Source organism: Pipra filicauda, unplaced genomic scaffold, assembly GCF_003945595.2.
Source record: "Pipra filicauda isolate LSUMZ 115617 unplaced genomic scaffold, ASM394559v2 scaffold95_size2449627_pilon, whole genome shotgun sequence".
Lineage (NCBI taxonomy): Eukaryota > Metazoa > Chordata > Aves > Passeriformes > Pipridae > Pipra > Pipra filicauda.
The window spans coordinates 145099-165618 of NW_024105153.1; the positions used below are offsets into that span (position 1 = coordinate 145099).

A 20520-nucleotide genomic window follows, 5' to 3' on the forward strand; every position below is an offset into this window, starting at 1 on the left:
CAGGATAAAAATTCTGATAGCCTCTTGGCTTGTGACTGATTTTACATTTTGCAAACTGCAGGGGTTGTCTCCTTTCTCTCACAGCCTCGCAGAACAAATGTGCCTCATTGAATCCTTGTGGCTTGCATACAGCATGATACCATGTCCAGAAATATACTGTAGTGCATGAAATGCAGGCTTTACCCATCCCTGGAGGAGTCCAGTTCTTCTACATCCTTGGAAACAGCAGAATTCCCCCAATCTACATTATAAAAAAGCTATTTGAATCTGAAGTTAGCACAGCTGATGGGATTTCTGTCAGTTATTTTTCCTCTAAATTAAGAGCAGTGAAGTAGAGTTCACACACACAGCATGTGTGACCCTCAGGCTCCCGATCCCTTAGCAAATTTTATGCTTCATGGTAAACAGGAGTCCAATATTCCCCCACGTAACCAAACAAGCCCTGGCGATTCACTGCTCACTGAGCTGCTCTGACAACCTACAGCCCCTTCTCAGGAGCTGGTTTCTGCTGTTGTCGTGATATTTATAACCATCTTCCTCTTCACCCTGCCTTTAGTGAGAGCCAGGCACTTGCACTTCTCTTTCAAAATGAAAAGAGGAAACCATGACCGCTGACAACTTCTTCATATGCCTGTGTGGAGGATCAGATACACCTTTGCAGCACGCTTACAGAAACAAATCCACAGCTGCAGTGTTGGAGAATGAAGAAAGAATGATGATAAAATCTTCCAAATAGCTTTTGCTCTGGCAGAAGGCCCAGAAATAGCTGCAAGGACAGCCTGTCCTTTGGGAAATGAATGCTCCTCCAGTGCTCCCAAGCTGGACTATAGAAAGAAAATGTGGGTTATACTGATTGAAACAGTGGTAGTCCATTCATAGCCTTTTTTTTGGGGTGGGATATCTATAAATTTTTGGCCAGAAGAATACCTGCTTTCTTTATCTTTCTATAGACTTAGGCCTTCAGGAAAAAACGAGGATCTATATTATCCTTCCTACAAGCATAATTTCCATCTTGTGCATACTAATTTTTTTTTAGTATGGTTCAAGTAGTGTCTGGAGATACCCTACCTTCCTCCGTCCTCTTCCTATGTTCACAGCCTTGCTGTGCAGTCCAGCACATAAACTCCTGTTACACTTCATTTCTAGCACAAAGGTAGTCTTGGGGTCTTACCATGAATGTCCCTTGCTGGGCCAGAAATGCTCACTTTTGCTGACTCTCCCATTGAAAGGCTTCAGGCCCTGTGAATTAACAGAGGAGTTCGGTCCCCTGACCTAGGCAACACTATTTTGGCTCCTCAGGTATCCCAGGTATGCTGCCTTTGCATTATTTTTGGTGCACTCATGCAGCGTCACAAGCCACCGAATGAAGCTAGCTCTACCCACAAGCTCCAATTTCCCTATTACAGAGGTGCATGTTCTCCAAGCAATGCCTAGTTGCCTCTCATTTCTCCTTCAATTGCTCTTTTTCTCTCTTTTACACGTACACACCCTGTTAAGAAATGGCAGGGAGCGAGTTCCAGGCACAGCAGATGCGTCAGCTTAATTTATATAGGGCAGAGAGCCTCCTAGTTCTGTAACTTCTCTGCATCTCCATTGCAGTGTACAGGCAGGCAGAGAAAGAGCCCTAGTCTTTGCCTCCCATTAAAGGAGATAAATGATCTTGCTGGCACGCAAGCAGTGCAGCTCAGGACAGACCAGCTTGGCTGGATCACTGGTTAACCCTGCCAAAAGCTTACTCCTTCAGAAAAAGGTGTGTGTAGCTCTGTAGACAGCTGCAGAGCAACCTTCATGCTTTTTATGTCCCCTGCCCCCATTGGTTAGTGGTTGGCACTGTTAATCCTATTTAACGTAACTATGGATAGACATGCAAACCTTTAAGCTGTCTCAAACCTACTAACCCTTCAGTCTGCCTTGGCTGCAGTTCCACATTTTGGGCTGTAAGCAGACATTAGGCAGCCTGCCTTCTTTCATTTTTAGTTGAATCGATGAGTCTTTGTGTCTCCAAATGAGAAACTTCCTTTGCTGTAACTTTTATTTTCTGGGTTATTTAGGACCCTGCTGCTGTGAACCGTTTCTACAATAACTAGTCCCCTACCTGAGGCGTTCAGGAGCCTGTCTGTGCTGCAGGTGCTGGTGCTGTGTTGATCATCAGCAAGACTGAAATGGAAGGCAGCCATGGAAAACAAAACAGAGGGTGAGATTGCCAAAGGTTTTTAGGACCCTTCCCCCCTCCTTGGTTTTCCACCGCAGCTTTTTCAGTGTTTTAAATCTCATTTGCCTGAGCAAGTTTTACAGTCTGTCTTTGTTCATTGGTGGCCAGGTTTGTTACCACTTTGTCATTTCAGAGGCAAGAAATTGGTTAGTGCCCTGAGCAAACATGTTTTCTTGGTTTACAATTGCAGTCATCCCCCCTCCTGATGCACATATAGCACTGGTAGTAGCTGTTGTTGCTTTCTATGGTAAGGAAGTGAAGACTTGCTGGTACAGCAGAGGTTGTATGGGCTTACATTAGCTTGTACCCGTTGGAACAAATTGCCTTTTTTGCTTTCCATTCACATAATGAGGGAGCAATAGGCCATTAACAGGCTTGATGAATCTTATTCACACTAAGCTAGCTCAAGACTGAGCATCTGGGAACTATTCTGCTTCCTCTAAACAGTTTCCCTGGAAAGGTTCTACCACATTAATAACACTCCAGAGCTTTTATTTGCATTTATATTAAAGCTGCTGCCGCCACCTCCCATTCTGACTCCCTGCTGCATGTGGGTGGAGATACACTGTAAGATGGCAACCTCCTCCTTCTTCTCCAGCTCAGCTACCTCTATTTTCTGCTGCAGGATGCTCAGCTGGTGTCGCAGAGCTGGGAAGAGAGCCAGCAGCCTGATGAGCTCAGCCAGCACACAGCCCTCGTCCCACAGCAGTGGGACACGTCCCTGTGCTGCTGTTCACAGATGCGTGGGAATGAAATGCTGTCCAGCAGGTCCAAAGGTTATGGGCTGCAGCCTGTCAGCTTCCAGCGTGGGAAACTGAGGCTGGAGGACAACCAGAAAAAGAAGCTATGGCAGCTGCTCTCCTTCCCTAACCCCCTCTTCTCTCTTCCACTGGGCAGAAAAATCTGGCTGCAAAGAACTGCTAGATCACAGAATCATAGAATGGGTCGGGTTGGAAGGGACCTTAAAGGTCATCTCTTTCCAATCCCCCTGCCATGGACAGGGACATCTTCCACTAGACCAGGTTCCTCAGAGCCCCATCCAGCCTGGCCTTGAACACTGCCAGGGATGAGTAGGTTGCTCCAAGGTAGCCACCTACTGGGGTTCCAGCATAACAAAGGAGCTGGCATGCCCTGGGCATGGCTAGACCATAACATAAGACAGCTGGGAGTACAAGAAGGTGCTCAGCTTTAGCTCACCACCAAGCATGTGCCTCAGGCTGATTCCTGTTCTCCCTTCTCACTTGAAGACATTTCCCTCAGGGGCCAACACCCATCCTTATCTACCCGGCATGCAGATGGCACTGCTCTTCTTTCCTAGGAGCTCATGCCCTGCCAGACAGGGGGAAAGTCAAGGCTGAAACGTTTGCTCTTTGCCCTTGCAGATCTAGAGCCACCCATTCACTTCTGCTTACTTTTCCTTCCTCCTACTAAATAATTTATTGGAGGATATTGTTGGCTGTACAACCAAGTTTGGTTTCAAATGGCAAAATTCAGTCTGTCAGGTAGCTTCACCCTCCTCAACAACATAATGCCTCATGGCAAAAGCCTGGAGAAGTATGTTGATCACTTGTGTTGGCCCTAATAGTCTTTCCAGAGGGTAATGAGAGCTACCATCCAACTTTTAAACTTCACTGATCTGGGTGTTATTATCCTCAGGGAGAACTGCCCTGGGCCTCACTTTAAAGTTCCTCATTGACTCTGAAAGGAGAGCTTTCCTGTTTGTTTATGTTTGCAAGCAAACAAGCTGAGTTTTGTACAAAGAATGAACTTCATTACCCTCCTGCTCTTTTCTGGAGCAAGGATGGTTTTGCTTTCCTCAACCTGCAGAAGGGCCCAGGAGCCAAACAACCACAGAAATAAGGGTGTGTAGGAGGAACTGGTAGAGGAGGTGCAGGAGATGACATGAAGGACATCTGTAAGGCCACAGGAAATTCCAAATAGTGAAGACAAAGGCTCAAAACAAAATAATACCCCAGAAATCTACCTCTTTTGATCAAGATGTGGCACAATCAGCTTTTAAGAAGCTGTAGTTCTTTTTTTTTTCTTACACTTTTTAAATTTTGGGAGCAAGAACAGACTGAAAAAAAGGGAATTGCTCTTTGAACTGTTCTATATTTACCACTTTTGGCTGTAGATAGTTGAACTTGATCCTATTACAAGAAATCCCCTCCCATGTGCTATTGCACAATTTCCAGTACATACACTTCAGTATGTTCACTCTTTCCCCTGTCTGGACCTCATACATCTGAGTGACCTTCCCTCTCATGCAGACAAGTGGGAAAGAACTCAACAGAGGAGGCACAGATTTAAGAGGACAGCACCAGGAATCAAGAGGGCAGGGAAGGGATAATGAATTCTTGCCAGTGCTGACATCAAGCAGCTGCTGCTCAGGTCAGCCAAGCCCCTTGTAAAGCTTGGCATTAGCCCTTCTCCTTACCTGTTTTTTTCTGAAGGAAACACACTTCCAATCTTCTTAGGTAAGGGGCAGGAAAGGGCAGTGGCAGGAGCTCCCCAGAAGCACACTTAGTGGTTTAGTGAGGAAGCTTCTGTAACAACACTCCCACCTGCTGGGCCTTGTTTGTTACAACTGGGAATTTGGCAGTAGTTTGAGAGAATACAACTTCCCTTCAACCCAGCACCACACCCTCAGGTTCAGATTTTAACTTGATGCCGAGACTAACATTTTGGTCACAAGCCCTCCTGGCTACAAGCTCTGCCAACATTCAGCAGGGGAGCCCTCCTGGCATGGCTACATCTCGGTGGGATGCTCTGGTATAAGCATCCAAAGGACAACTTTGTCTGACAGCTCTTCCTTGGAGAGGGGAGACCGTAAGTAGGCAAAACGGAGAAGTCATCTCCATTCCACTGCACTCTTTGAAGGCCTCAGCATGTCAGAGAGAAGATTAAATATATGTGTCAACATGAATCAGAGAGACCATTCACACAACTGAGTCATCCTAAAGACAGGAATGCTTGGATCAGAACAGTGACACAGTTTGTCTTCATCAACTGTAGCTTGTCATAATAATCGCTATTACAAAGGCAAAGAGAGACAGCGTCTGCAACAATTATTTAATCAAATGACATATAAAAAATTTTTGCAATGACTGAAAGACCTGACAGGGGTTGTAATAAGAACAGAAACTGCAGGGTTTCTCAGGTTTAACAGTCTTTCAGAGCATCCTACCCTTCCAGGGATTTATTAGTGCTGGTCCAAACACTTCTCCATTCAGATACACTACTTTAAATACCCCCTGCCAAATAACACAGATAGCAGAAGCCTTACATCCTGACGAAGGGGAACAAGATTTGTATTTGGCTTGGTCCGCCCTTCAACATTAAGGATGCAAGACTTGCTAGCTGCAGGAAGATAATTATAAGGTCAACACATCTCAGAGCCAAGAGATGTGGCTTTAGCTGGCCAGTAACAAGTTCTGCACAGATGCAGAGCTGCCCTGCAAGTCTGACATGGAAGTCCTCGCTGGTAGAAAGGCATCTCTGATGTCCCATCTCAAACACGATGAGGAAATGTCCAGTCCTGTGTGCTGAGCACTTAGCTGCAGAAAGACCGGAGCTGCAAGAATTCCCATCACGTTGTTTACGGTATCCCAAAGTATTCTCTCTCAAATTTACGGAAATCTTCCTCAGTAAAGACAGTGCTTTCGGGCTTCTTCTTTTCTGCCTTCTCTGGAGGCTGATCTTTGGACTTCCTGCCTCTGTTCTGAGCAAGAACCTTCAGTCAATACAGAAATGGAAAAAACAGCAGTCATTGTTATCCAGACCAAACCACAAAATAGCAATTTTCAAGCTCACCTGCAGCATCTCTGCTATCCTACAAGTACCCTGCTATATCCTGGAGTGCCTTCAAAGAAAAGTGAGAGGCAATCACCGATGTTAACCAAAGCAGGTCACTGGGACAACAGTACATATCAATTCGGTATTTGGAGTCAAATATGAAAACTTCTCTCTGTAGTAAGTCACAGAGATAGAAATACTGATTTCAATTCAGATCTTTCTGAAACTATGACCTTCTTTTATCATCTCTCTCCATGAGACAACTGGAAAACTGAACAAGGTGGTGGAATTCCCTCAGCATTTTCTAATACACCATCACCTCCTTTCACAATCTTCAGCTTTAGAAACACTGGCCTAAACCACCTGATTTGTTTATGTAAGTTAACAGCCTGTATCTCATAAAAATAGCCCAACACTAGCAGTGTCAGGTATCCTCCTCTTCAAATCCTGGCATGGGACTACCTTTGGGGAAAGACCACTGGCTTTCCCAAAAATTCTCAAGTTATGAGAAACACCATTCAAGATGCCACAAAATTCCTATTACATGAGCCAGCAGCACACCTGGTTCCTCATCAAACAGCCTCCAGCTACAGAGAGGGCCAGTTTGATTGACAGTAAGGAGAAGGTCTGAACCACGGCTTCTTTGCCACAGGAAGCTATGAAATCTTTGGTAATTAAGAAAAGCCAACAGTTGTCAGTACATTTGAGGAACCTAATCAAGCGGGTGGCATCCCTGTTCGTGGTGGTGCAGCTGGAACTGGATGATCTTTAAGGTCCCTTACAACCCAAATCACTCTATCATTCTATGATCTTAACTAGTATCAGAGAACAAAACAGGGGACAACGTATCAACAAGAGTTTAAAGCTTACTAAGTTATTTTTCCAGTGCACACAGAAATTCCTCAAGGCAACTTGTAAACAGAAAATTAACTTGACTCCCATTCACGTGTGTTCCTTAGTGGAAACAGATCCCCAAATAGAAGTTGGTCTTACTTTTTCTGTGATGGCTTTGTCTGCAACAAGTCGTCCCTTCAACATGTACTGCAGGTTTTCTCTCAAGTGATTCACAGGCTTCTTCTTATGATACTCCTCTGGGACAAAGCAGAGCGGGACAAAACACATCAGCTGCTCATCCAGGCAGCTCACAAGGAGACACACAGGCGGATCAGCGAGGCACCGGGATAAAGACACCGCTACAGCTCGGGGATAGGGGTGCGCCCTCAAATCAGGCTGTGTTTAAGTGACACCAAAAGGGCATCCGGGAGGATGGGAAGGGATGGGATACAGCGACCGTCAGGGTGGCTGCGGGACACCACAAGAGGACCCGGTGCGAGGGCTGTGGAGAGGCCGGGACTCACCTATTGCCGACTTCACGACTCTCCCCTTGACCGTGGCCTTGTTCCTGCCGGGCTCCGGCGCCCTCTTCCTCCGCCTCGCAGCGCCCGCGACCCTGGCGCCATCCCGGCCCCGCTGGGCTCCCGGAGGCACCTTTCCCTGCCCTGAAGCGGGAATAGGGACGGAGTTACTCCAGCCGGGAACCACCCGCTCCCCGCCCGCACAGCCCCCGGCCCCCGCGGGCTCACCCGGCGGCTCCAGCAGCTCCAGCCCCCGCCGCAGCAGCGCCGCCGACATGGCCGCGCCTCGGCCGCGCTTCCGCCCGGCCCTCGCAGCGCTCCGCCGCCTCCCGGCCCCCACAGCGCCCCGCTCCTGCCCGGAGGGACAGAACAAGCTCTAGGGACGCAGTAAATCCCGGTGTTGATGGATGTCTAGGTACCACACTGCTAACTTGGCAAAAATAGGTGCCAAGAGGATGGTGCCAGACTCCTTTCGGTGGTGCCCAGCGACAAGACGATGAGCAATGTCCATAAACTAAAGCACAAGAACTTTCACCTCAACATGAGGGAGAATTTCTTTACTTTGAGGGTGGCAGAGCAGTGGAAGAGGCTGCCTGGGGAGGCCGTGGAGTCCCCCTCTCTGGAGACATTCCAAACCCACCTGGCCACGTTCCTGTGTCACCTGTTCGAGGTGACCCTGCCTTGGCAGGGGGGTTGGACTAGATGATCTCCAGAGGTCCCTTCCAACCCTAACAATTCTGCGATTCTGTGAGTATGTCAAGATTATCTCAAGTCAGGATGTTCTTTGATGTAAGATCTTTGTATACTTTCAAGCCTAATCAACAAGAAAAGAGACCTAATCAATGGAAGAGGTGGCAGTGAGTATCCCTTAATCAAGAATGTCCTGGAATTAACAACCTTTAAGGAGTAGTAAATCACAATGTTGTTGTATGTCATTAAAAGAGATAGCAATTGCATCCCTTACTCGAGGACATCCTGGAACTAACGAGCTTCAAAGATGAGGTATGTCTATGTATGCATTGCTAACTCGGCGAAATGCTCAAGTACAACTCAAGTATGTTCACTGTAATACTAAAAGTCTTGCCTAGAGGTCAAAAAGACCCCTGCCAAAGTGAAAGCCCTTCCCTCAAGCATGCATAAAAGTTAGCTGGGCTTATGTAACTTATATGGAAATTACTGACAGCAGAGGGTTTGTAGCTGTAAAGTTACTAACTCTGAACATCTATGTATAAATAATGGTGTGGATAGTCCAGTGGGTGTGCTTGATCTGTGGAATACCACCAAGCACCCAGGCTTGTGTAACTCTGAAATGTGCTTGTTGCACACCGGGTAACAAATCCTATTTTGTGGACAATACAAGAGGCAACCACCACCACAGGGATAATAAAAGGCCAGGAAGAAAGGGAATGGTGCCATGTTTTTTCTCAATGAGGTCCCAAAATCCAGGTTTAACTTTGTGCTAGACTCATCAGGCAGAAAGGCTTGCTCTGCCATAAATTGCATCTACTATTCAGGGTTACTTTAGTCTATTTGTTTAATGCTTCCTTCTCCAGTTTTCACCCCTCTAGAGACTTGATGCTAATGTCTGCTAAATTTAGCTATCATTTGAATAAAGCTTATTCAATTATAGCCAGTGCTGGCAGTAACAAGCTGACATTGGAGGAGAGAGGTTTGTTCTCCCTCAGACAGGTCCTGCAGGGAGAAAGTGATACAAATGGCTCTCATTGTTTCTCATACTAATGATTTTTAACGGGCACTGATAACAGTTAAACCTCAGTTTATTAAAAGGCAGTCATTCTCTGGAAATTGGTATCCAGCTCCTGCAGATGTCACCTCCATGCCTGTCTTTTATTGTTCATTCTCTTCTGAATCCCTCCTCGGATGGGTCCCAGCGTCCTGTGTCAGTTTCTGCTGATGGTGCTGACACACTTTTCTAGACAGGACTTACTTGGTGTTTATTCCTGGCTTCAAAACTGAGAACATTAACTGCTTGTCACTTTTCACTCTTAATTTTCCTTTTACAGTAATCTGAGCCTTTTTTTTTTTTTGATTGATTTGGAGGGCCAGTCACTGGGTATGTAAAGCAGAGCACTCCTCCATTTTCTTGTTTTCTTTTTGTAGCTGGTGGAACATAGAGCTTGCTCAGCTCTTATTCCCTGACAGGTTTGTACTTCCAGTTTTGTGAAAGCTCATAAAGTTACAAAGAGGTTATTGTAGTTTTGCAATGGAGAAGCTGAACAAACTATGAGTTAATAGCCTATTGGTGAAATTGAAGAAAGCAATAGAGAGTATTCTAGTCAGCAGAAAAGTTGTTATTGCTTGTATACTCAGTTTATCTTTATCTTGGTCAGAGCGAGATAAATGACAGCTGCCAGTGATCTCACCATGGAGAAATCACTTTCAAAAATACCTCCTCAGTCAAATGCTCTCTTTTAGCCCCTAAAATACAATTTACAGGTTCTTTGTAAGCTGGTCATGGTTACATATTGCACAGAATATTCAAGATAGCTTATTCTACCGATTAAACACTACATTTACATCATTTATTAGGATTAGCTAATACATTTTTGTACATGCTTTGTGTCAGAACGGTGCAACCTCATAATTGCCTTATGCGAGTACCTGATGCAAAAACATCTTTGCTACCAACACTGCAAAACATGTTTAACAAATTAGTGTGGTAGAAGGTGCACTGATTTATTATTCTGTTGATGGAAAATATGTGCCCTTTTCTACCTCGAAAGTAAACCATTACCAGTACCACCTCATTTCCATTTCTGTTGTGCCAATTAATAAAGCTCTCAGTTATATAAGTCTCTCAGAAAATCTGACTCCCTTCTTATTAAATACCTTCAGTAGGAAGGAATCCTAATACGGGCAATGCCTCCTTTGACCAGCAGACTTGCAGTGATTTTAGTCAGCAATTACCTGCAGAATAAAGTTTAATGAGCGCACAGGGGTCACTTTGCTGAGGAGGGAGGGAAAGGCACTTCCTTTAACTGCATTCGCAGACTCCTGCCTCAGTCTGGTCAGGCTCTTGGAGCTGGTTGGTTCACCAAGAAGTTAAATGTATGCATGCTTTGTGGTGTGACTCATTCCCCAGGTTTGGAAGACCTTTGGAAGACCAAAGATCGTGGTCTAACATAGGCTATGGGTTTTTTAACACTTTGTGAAACCATGTATATATTATTAATACATTATATTTCTTCAGCTCCTTTTAGCAGGATCTGGCAGCTTTTCCCAGGGCATGATCAATGAATGTCTCTCCTAACTGTGTTCTGGCTGCAGTTGTGCTTGGCCTTGCCAGACATGGTGATTTTAGCATCTGTCATGTCTCTGTCCAGGTGACTTTGGTACGACCAAGACCTGTCACGTTCCTTCAGGTAGAGGCACAAAGTCTTCCCTTGCTCTTTGGCTTCAATAGAGAACTATGCTCACATCTTTTCCCTGCACTGCTAAACAAGATAAGTTTATTGACTTACTTATATTAGGAATGTATTGAAGCCAGGCAAGGCCTAGAAAGCAAATGTAATATAGCAATACGAAAAGTAGAAAGTTAAATTCAGAATATAGATTTTAAGCAAAGCACAGAAAACTTGGTCTTAGAAACAGCGGAGGCAATAACTCATTAAGGTATGCAGAACACAGTGACACAGGAGAACAGAAGCATATGTACTCAGGAAAACAGAAAGAACTAGGAGGCTAAATTAAGTATAAAGAAGAAAAACAAGGACTGATAGAGAAGGAAAGAGAGTCAAAACACAGGTACACCTTGCCAAGATATCAGGAACTTCTGCCAAATACGCTAGAAAGGTAGCCAAGATAGGAAAGTTCACAAAGTTCATGAAGAGGATGATAGGGTGACCGGGGGCTTATGAGGCTGAAGAACAGGAAAGACCCTCCTAGATTCTCCCCAAATTGAAGACCACACCTCTAACTCCGCCTAAATGCCACCTGTGATGAATATTAAAAATGTATGTTGCAATATCATGAATATTCATATTGTATTATGCAATTACTTGCCAAAAATTGTATAAAAAGACCAGCTGTGAGTTGTTGGATTGAAGTGGTCTTCCCAGGGCAATCTGGCCACTTCCTGGCTCGCCGAGAATAAAGTACCTCCTGCTTAAAGGCTACAAACTTTGAGCAGTTTCTCTGTTCGTGCCTTGTTGGGGCATAAAATTGGCATCAGTATAATAATCTCTTGATATGAACTGACTTTGCCTGTGTATTATATGTTACTTTAAGTCTGTATATATGTAGAATTTAGGCATTTGGATCACGTAGTCTCTTCTATGTGTCATAAACTGTAAAATATCCTCTGCTGACCTTAGAATAAGTCAACTACCTGTATTTGACAAATCTGCTTTATGCTGAGCACAGCATATTAAATGGTATATTTCTCTTTGCATGAGCTTCTGTGGCTTTATCACTCTCTCAGTGATGATATGCTCCTTATGCTGTCATGATATATATATTTAACTATCCCTTTCTTTTACTGAGTCACTGTTGAAAGCAGTTGAGCAGACACAACAAATACCTTTTTCCAGACCAGTACATACTATTAAAAATTTAATGTTAGGAGACCTTGTGTCTATACAAAACCAAAAAAATTAAAGAATCAGGATTTAATTATACTGTTTTAAAGCCTCTACTCAAATTAAAATTTCATTCAAGATGAATAAAATTAAAGTTTCATCACTTTGTAATTCCTCAAAAATCAGTTCAGTTAGCTCTTTGAAGTGCTTTGGGGACAGAATGAATGTCAAATGGTCTTCATTTAAATGTAAAACATCCCAATAAATCACCATCTTAGAGCCTGAATAATCTAAGTTTGGATGGCAAAATCCACAGGTGCTGTGTTTCAGATTGAGAATGTCTTTCTTGCCAAGAGTTAAGCAATCTTTGGAAGCTTTCTGACACTAATGTCCATGTTCTATAGCTTTCTTTAAATCTCACTCCTCAGCGGGTAGCCAGTTTTTCAATTACAAATAACCCAGCACACAGATCAGTTGGAGTTTTAAGTAACTTCCATACGTGAATATTATCAGTTCACTTTCTGCTTGCTTTCTTATGGCATCAGAAAATGGGAATTTTTCCTGTTTGAATATGTTGATAGAGTTTCTGGTTAATCTTGGAGTGACTTCTACTCCCTGTTATTCTTGGTTTTGGAAGATGTCTGATTGGTTTGTTCCACTTTATCACTCTGTACTGTACGCTAATAAAGATGTAACTGATGTTCATGTCTAATCATATTGCTGTCAATGGCAGTTCATAATAGCTGTTTGTTTGCTCTTACTTTATGTTCCAGCTTCTCGATTCAGGAGGTTACATAGGAGTCTCAGTCTGAAGGAATACTGTGAAGAATGTGAGAAAACAGAAGCTGAGGGCAGCATTAGAAGTAAAATATAACAGTCACAAGCATTTATTTAGTTTAGGGCTTTTTTAAAAAGCAGTCTTATGATTTGGGGAAATGGGATCCTGATGTTTAAACACTTTGTATTGTCCACATTGACACATATATCTGTATATTCTCTTCCAAAATGAATCAGACCAATTTTTGAGCTGATTTATAACAGATTTTCACCTCAGCATGTTTCTTCATATGTGGATTATGAAATGTGCTTTGCTTTAAGCAGCTGTCCAATTTTACCACTTTCCACATTCTGTATTTTCTCTTGAGCAGCAACATCTAAAGTTGCTGTCATTAATATTTAGCTGTGTTTGCTGACTTGAAGCAGCTTGTGTTGCGGTCACTCTTCCTACAAAGAGCCATGGGTCACTGCCTGCCCTGTACCTCGAGTGCACAGGAACCTTTGTCCTTTAACTATGTGACATACCTTTGAAAAGCAATTTGACTTTCTGGCCTACTGAATTCAAACAAGGGCTGCAGAATGCTTTGGTTCACACACTTGCATGGATAAGTGTCTAGTTACTTTAGACTGACAGAAAATCTTTTACTCTGATTTTTTTTTTTTTTTTAAATCCAGTGCAGATACTAACCTCTTTCATTCACTTTTCAGTGACCTCTTCCAGATCACCAAGAGTCTGGCTCTGCCTTGCACAGCTTCTGCAGATAAGGTTGAGATTAAATCAGCTTCCCACCACGCTAAACGCTGCAGTAAGAAATGAACTCTGACCCTGAATGAGACAAGAGTTAGTGTCCTCCTACACAGATGAGATAAGAAGGCACAAAGATTAAGCAACTCTCAACATATACTTGTTCTCCATCTGTTTTTTTTGCTCCAAATGGGAAGAGAACAAACATCAGTAGCTCTGCTGATGCTCTAGGAGCCCACTTCATGGACAGAGGTAATATTTTTAAGAACATAAATGTTTTATTTGGAAAAAACCAAACAAGTCTTCTTCAGGGCTTAGAATACCAGAAGAAAGCATTTTGCTAGTAATATTATTGCATATAATACAGAGTTGGTGTCACAAGGTTTTTGTGGTCAGAAAATTGGGCATCCAGACTCACAAAAATGCCTGAATGTTCAGTGTCCTCATACTTTCTATTGTTCCCTGAAGGGAAAATTATTTTAAGAAGGGCGTCTACTGGCCCTGTATACCTCCTAGAGTGGAGCACGCAAAATGGGTCTGCAGATGAAGGGGAACGATTTCCCTCTCTGTTTCCCACCACTATCCTTAAATGTTCAAAGCAATAAGTACTAGAAGGATCTCAGGGCTCAGAGTAATTCACTTTTCCCTGTTCCTTCTGTGGGTCACAGACATGGGTCTTCCTCCTGACCTCCTCACCTACTTCATTCCTACAGAACAGGCTCAGGGAGACAGACCTTACTGCCACTGTTTCCCTCGGTCTAGAAGGTCAAAAGCTATCCCGCTGTAGTTGCTTTTCCTTTTCCCTAAAAAACTTGGAAAAGAGGATAAAGATCCTTTGGTGGAGCAGGGATGGGCCTGAGTGAACAAAAGGTAGGGGAGCTGCAGACCAGGAACTGCTAAATGCTGGAGAATGGGTGTAACAGACGGTGGACAAGGGAAAGAGTCGCAGACAGGGCTTGAAGAGAATACAAGTTTGCTTTAGGGATTGCCAGGCTGAATGAAATGCATTGTAAAAAGGTGGGTAAAGCATGGACAACACCTACTGCCATATGTACACACTGGGGGTTATGGAATAACTTGAGAGCTTTGGGCCCCTCTCTTGCTTTTTAGGGGATGCAACTTGGTTTTTTTTGTCATTGTTGTTGGGGTTTTTGTTTGTTTGGATTTTTGTATGTTTTGTTTTGGTTTTTTGGTGTTGTTTTTGTTTGTTTGTTTTGGTTTTTTGTTTGTTTGGTTTGGTTTTTTGTTTGTTTGTTTGGTTGGTTGGTTTTTTGTGGGTTTTTTTTATGGTTTGGTCACCGGCAGTGCTGGATCAGCACAGCTTCCAAAAGTTATGAATTGTTTGGTGGAAGCCTTTTAAGACTCTTCCAGGACATCTTCTCTTGTTATTTTGGAAGTTTACAGTTAGTGATAAGCTTGATGAGACTTACAGCTCAGTTACCAGCATCTGAGCCTCCAAGCTTACCAGGACCCTTGTTTTCCTTTCAAATCAGCTTCAAGCAGGCGGACTGTTACCTGTTGACTTTAGGTTTTTTCATTTTATTGCCTATATGTTTAAGCCTGTCTTTTTTTTTTTCCCTTTTGTGCTTCTAGAATTCGTCTTTCCCTTTTCAATTGCACACTGACCTCCCTGGCTTGACATTTGACCTTCTTTTGTTTCATTTTTGGCTTTCAAGTTACTCTTTATTCCTCTCTTACGTTGTTTGGTTTGCTCTTTGTGGCTTTCTTTTGTGTTTAAGTCAGAAATATAGGTATTCCATGTCAGAATCTGAGAAATTCGCCCTGAAAAATATTCCTCTGCTGAATACACAGAAAATGGACAAAAATGGAAACCAGGATTTTGAGACAAGGTTTGGTGCATAACATTCTTTAACTAGAGGGATTTGTAAAAAGGCGGTGGTAGTTCTCAGTTCTGGAGGTATTGTGGCCTTTGATGAAATAAAGCCTTGTTTCTTTCAGGAAAGATGTATTTTATCCTGGTTATGATGCAATTAATGATTTCTCAAGTAAAGAGCTTGGAAATCCACAGAGAGGAGGGTGCATTAGAGCTGAGAGCTTAAGTGCCCCCATGCTGTGTAGATGTGAAATTGGGGAATGTCAGTGGCTGTTGAACATGGCTGTTTTCAAAGCAGGGACAATGAGGTGGAAGGCTTTATGTTTTCTTCCCAGCCTCTCTGCCCCTTAAAATGTTTATAAGCCCCAGAGCTGGCTCGGAGTGCAGCAAAGTTTAGCTAGTTATGCTTGTCACCAGCCATCAAGGGTTTGGAGACAGACAGGAGCTGGGCTGGGGCCATCACGGGTTTGCTGCCTTAGGCAGGCCTTGTTAGTGGACGTCTGTGCTGCTCGGTGCAGAGCAGAGTCGGTGGAGCTGGGGGCATCATTCCTGCTGCCGCCGCAGCTCCTGCCTGCTCTGATCTGTGTTGGCACCAGTGCAATCTTCCCATGGCTAAAGGTGTGTCATGCCCATGCTTCGGTTGCTAAAGGTGTAACGTGTCCCCTCCAGTTCCCTAGTCCCTTCAGACTTGGAGGGGAGCCATTTGAAGACAGTGGGAAAACAAAGGGAGCAGAAGTGGAACAGGGTCATGGAGGAGTTTCAGGGGATGGGATGGCCAGGTCACCAGCATGCATTACAAAGGAGTGAGTCACATTAGCTGATTCCCTCCCCCTTGTTTCCGATGTGGGAATTGAGAGCAAGGTAGCATCATGGATGCTGCAAACAGCAGGCAGGCTGGATGCTTATTGCCACAATGCACACTTCATGGTTTTTAATTTGTGAGATTATTTTTTTCAGAATTGCTCAGAACTACAAAGAATAACATGTGAGGCTTCCCAGATCACAGAGATATTCTGTCCTGTGGCTGGCATGCTGCATTTGTTAATGTAGTGCCAGACCTCCCTCCATGCAGTCTGCTTTTGTAATTTTTTCTCCCTCCCTTCTTTTTCCTTTCCTTCCTTTGCTCTCTCTCTCCCTACTAGCTGCATTTTGTCTTTCCTTGTCTTATTCCCTGTTTGCTTTTGCAGCCCTTGCTTCTCCAACAAGGATCTGCAATTTCTGAGGCTGTGGGAGCGTGACAGTTCAACCTGACCTTTTATCATTTTGTCTTGAATCTCAGCAGTTGAGTCCATCTGAATTGTATGTTTGGCTCTCCCTTTTTCTCCCTTCCCTTTCTCTCCCTTTCTCTGCCTTTCCTTTCTCTCTGTTTCTCTCCTTTTCCATCTATCTCTCCTCAGCACAGTGTAGAAAACATACTGAGACAACACTGAAAATCCTCTGGCATGTATTCGGGAGACCCCCACTGTCTTGGGATGCAGGGACAGCCCTGGAGGTGCTGGGTACCAGGCACCCATACGCTCACTACGTGACACCCACCATGGGCCAGGCTGTCTTCTCCTTAAGGGTCACATCTCCTGCTCTGCCCTGTCTCCTGAAGTCCAGAAAACAAATGCCAGCAGGAGAGGAGTCCAGGCTGCCATTACTAGCACGGGTGCCTAGTGCCACTAGGGCTCTCCTCACTAGATGTCACTGTAAGGCTGGGTTTCACCTGCCACAAGCACAGCAGCCAGGAGAGACGGGTGTTGAGATGGGTGTTGAGTTTTAGGAAGGCACTGCCAGAAGCAGGGGAGGGCATGGAAGAGGTTTGCAGGATAAACATAAAGTTGCTGTAGGTTTTACCTGGCAAATTTTGGGAACTGAACCAGCAAGATGCAGGAGGAGTTTGGGGTGCAACTCCATACCACTGCCTCTGAACACCCCAGCCTATATTTGACAGTCATCAGGGCCTTAGGGTGGACCAGCCACCATGGCTTTGGTCTGAGTCGTGCTCATCTGCTGATTGTGATGTCAGTTTGGCAGCAAGTCTCTTGCTAATTAATGTTCAGCCCTGGATCACTGTTCACTGTCCCCATCTGCCATCACCCATCCATGGCCCTGGCTGCAGCACATCTAAGTGGCCATAGCATTACCTCTCTGACAGGGCTACTGCGGAGAGAGCCCTTGGGGACAGACCGTGGTAGCCCCCAAAGCCGATGGGGTGAGTGGTGGAGGGAGGCTTGCCAGGGGCTGGCCTTTTCTCTTATGAAGGAAGCCAAATGACAAACCAGCCACGCAGTCCCTGTTACTGTGGGGCATGGGTGAGGATGGGAGCTGGCAGACCCCGTCACTGTCGAGTGGCTTGTATGTACGGTGAATGAGATGGTATGTACGGTGAATGAGATGATCTTCTGTCCCATAGTTGGCATGCACATTTTGCATGGTGTCAGATGCTTTTGTAATTTCTTTTTACTTGATCAATTTTATTGCTCTTTACTTCTTACATTTTGCTTTCCATTCTTCACTCCCTTTCTCTTTCGATAGCTGTCTTTCCACTTGCATTGCCTCTTTTCCTCTCTTTGTCCTCTCTTTCTTCTTCTTGCCCTTGCTTCTCCAACCAGGCTCAGCAATTTCTGGGAGAATGACAGTTTGACCTGGCCTTTTATCTCTTGATCTTGACTCCCAGCATTTGAGTTCCTCTAAATTACAAGACCAACTCTTTTCTTCCTTATTTTCCTCCCTCACTCCACTCTTTGTTCCTAAAACTTTGTATTGGGAATTGGATCGTGCCTCCAACCTCTGAGGGGTCCCTACTGTGCAAAACCTGTAAACTGTATCCTAAGGGACAGGAACTGGCTAATAAATTCCCCATGAACCACCAGATCTGTGGCACAAATGGTCCTTAGGAGAGTTAGGTTGTTTTATCTTTAAGTTAATCAACTGCAACTCAGAAATAAGGGAACAAGTATTATGTGGAAAGCCATCAACTCCAGGGAAGTGTTTTGCTCTGGTTGTGTGTAGGTGTACGGCCTCCTGTCTTACTGGGTACACTGTGATTTACATTGGTATAAGAGCTCACCCCATTTACATGTTAACATCCATTACGAGTTTCTACCTGGATTTACTTACATGAATGAAAACAGTGCCATGGCCTGCACAGCATGTGAACTTCTCAGCTTGCATCCATGCTGATTTTATACAACCAGTTCACTGTGTGGGGTTCGGGTGGCTGTAGGTAAATGTGTGTTTTTGTGGGCAATCTGGTTATGTGCATTTACATGTGCACGTGCATCAGTGCTAAAGAGGATTTGAAAGTGACTGGATGCAAATCACCAGGACCTGCAGTCTTTAGGGCTGGCCAAAGTGGTGGGGAGCCCCAGAGACTCCTCCACTGGGCTCACCTTGCCACGCTCTTCCAGCTGCATGCTGCACTGGAGGCTGAATCCAGCTCCACTTGTTCATGTGGCAAGGCACATTAACATTCACTCTATCACAGCGCAGTCCAATTAACATTTGATTCTGGTACATGAAGGAGGGCAAAGAGATTAAATGGGGTTGCTAGCTGTGGTGGTGGGAGTGGTGAGAGAGAGGCATGCTCTTTTTAGTGCAGCCCAGAGCAGTAGGACTAAAAGACTTTCTTGGAGGAGGAATCAGGATTCCACCAGGCTGACCACTGTGGAGGAGGAGCAGGAAGTTGCTTGAACCCTCTGGGCCCTAATCACACAGATTCAGTGGAGTGGACATGTCTGTTCAGCCAGTGCTGATAGAAGGTGCAGGACTTGAAATAGACCCCTTGGAAAGCTCTCCACAGGAATAAATGGGCAGATCCAGGCCACAGAGTTCTGAGGAGCAACTTCTGTGTCATTGAGTTGATGCATTGGCAGATAGCAGCCCAGTATTGGTGGTGTCCTGTCAGTGCTGCTCTGCAGGACATGTACCTGTACATTTGTTTCCACATCCCAGGCAGGCGGGATGAGGCAGATGGACTCTGTCTCATGACAGAGGTGAATTCTCTGCCCTCCCCTTCTTCACAGAGCTGCCTGAAGTCCCCTAAGGATTGGGTGGCCCAGGAGGGTTCAGCGGGGTCAGGAGAAGCTGGTCTGGGCTGCAGCTACTTTAAGCCTCTCCCAGATGTGATTGTCCCTTCCCAAGTATGCATCGTGTCACTTCTCAACTGAAAAGCCAAATGAAATTTCCAGGCAGTTTGCAGCTTTTATGATTCACTTGTTTGCTTTTCTCCTGTTCTCTCCTTTTTTATTTTAAATTTTTTTTCCTTTCTCTCTTCTGTCTCTATTCAGTGCTGCCAGCTGCCTGCTATGAGTTTAGTTTGTTTCAAGGGCAGAAGAAATTAATTTTCTGCTTTTCTATTCAGTGCAGAATAGCTTCTTCCCCCACCCCCTATTCCTCTTCCCTGACTTTTGCTGAAGTACAGAGAGATTACTTGGAAACATTTCCTTTTTAAAATCTCCTTCTGTCCTTTTGTAGCTACTTGGCCTCTCTGCTGACAGCGTGGGACAGGTGCTAACACAGTACTCCTTTCCTGATCCAAGAGCTGGAGAATAAACTCTTGGGCATATTGCAGATAACCAAGTGAGAACACATCTCGCTACAAATTTAGCTAAAAACAAAAGAAAAATAAATATTAGGACAGTTGGAGAGGGACAGGTTTTTCATCATCTCTGATGAGCTCCTAGTGAGCTCTTTAGAGCTGTCAGCACTGTTGCAGAGAGCAACTCAGGGTTCAGTGTTGGGACAACAGGCCTGATCCTGCTTGGACATGGGAGGGGAAGCATGGCATGGGAGGATAGCAGCCAGGAGGTGATACAATCAGTTTACAGCAGACATCTGGTAAATTTAATGTTTTATTCTGGAAATTGTGTCTTTGTGTGGCAGATATAAAACTTCCTAGCTAGGCATAAAGGAACTGAAAGCAACTTCCCAGCTCCCACAGCCCAGCGATGTATAGACTCTGTGTGTGTGCGTGTGTGTATGTGCAATACTTGCTGGCAGAGCATATTTGTGAGATGTGGCATTTATGTTACCTTTTAGCGGGGAAGAATCGTTTATCTCAGCATTCTAATTATGATCCATTAAAATGCAAATTTGGTTTTATGCATTGAAATTGTCAGTACCATTGCCATGGCAACAGGAGCTTGAGGGAGGGGAATTGGAATAGGTGGGACTGTGCATCTCTCTTGAAATCCCTCTCAAATACCTTCAGGTAATTGAAATCACAGTGCCCTTCCCCAGGAACTGTGGCACTTTCCCACTAGTTAATTTGGGGCCTC

The 20520-nt window shown here is 44.6% G+C and overlaps 1 protein-coding gene across 1 annotated transcript; it reads right to left on the reverse strand.

The window, feature by feature from the left end:
* Nucleotides 1-5270: 5270 nt before the first annotated feature.
* Nucleotides 5271-7663, reverse strand: RPS19BP1 (ribosomal protein S19 binding protein 1). Its single transcript, XM_027722743.2, has 4 exons — nt 7591-7663; nt 7366-7506; nt 7001-7098; nt 5271-5945 (listed from the first exon to the last, which is right to left on the reverse strand). The coding sequence occupies exons 1-4, from the start codon at nt 7637-7639 to the stop codon at nt 5811-5813; spliced, it is 423 nt and encodes a 140-aa protein (XP_027578544.1). The 5' UTR covers nt 7640-7663; the 3' UTR covers nt 5271-5810.
* Nucleotides 7664-20520: the final 12857 nt, after the last annotated feature.

Bases quoted from the DNA above. Each gene is read 5' to 3' on its own strand.
- RPS19BP1 (XM_027722743.2), bottom strand. From the start codon at position 7,639: ATGTCGGCGGCGCTGCTGCGGCGGGGGCTGGAGCTGCTGGAGCCGCCG. The intron at 7,507-7,590 runs GTGAGCCCGCGG...TTCCCGCTTCAG, and splicing joins GGAGCTGCTGGAGCCGCCGG to GGCAGGGAAAGGTGCCTCCG. The intron at 7,099-7,365 runs GTGAGTCCCGGC...GCTTTGTCCCAG, and splicing joins AGTCGTGAAGTCGGCAATAG to AGGAGTATCATAAGAAGAAG.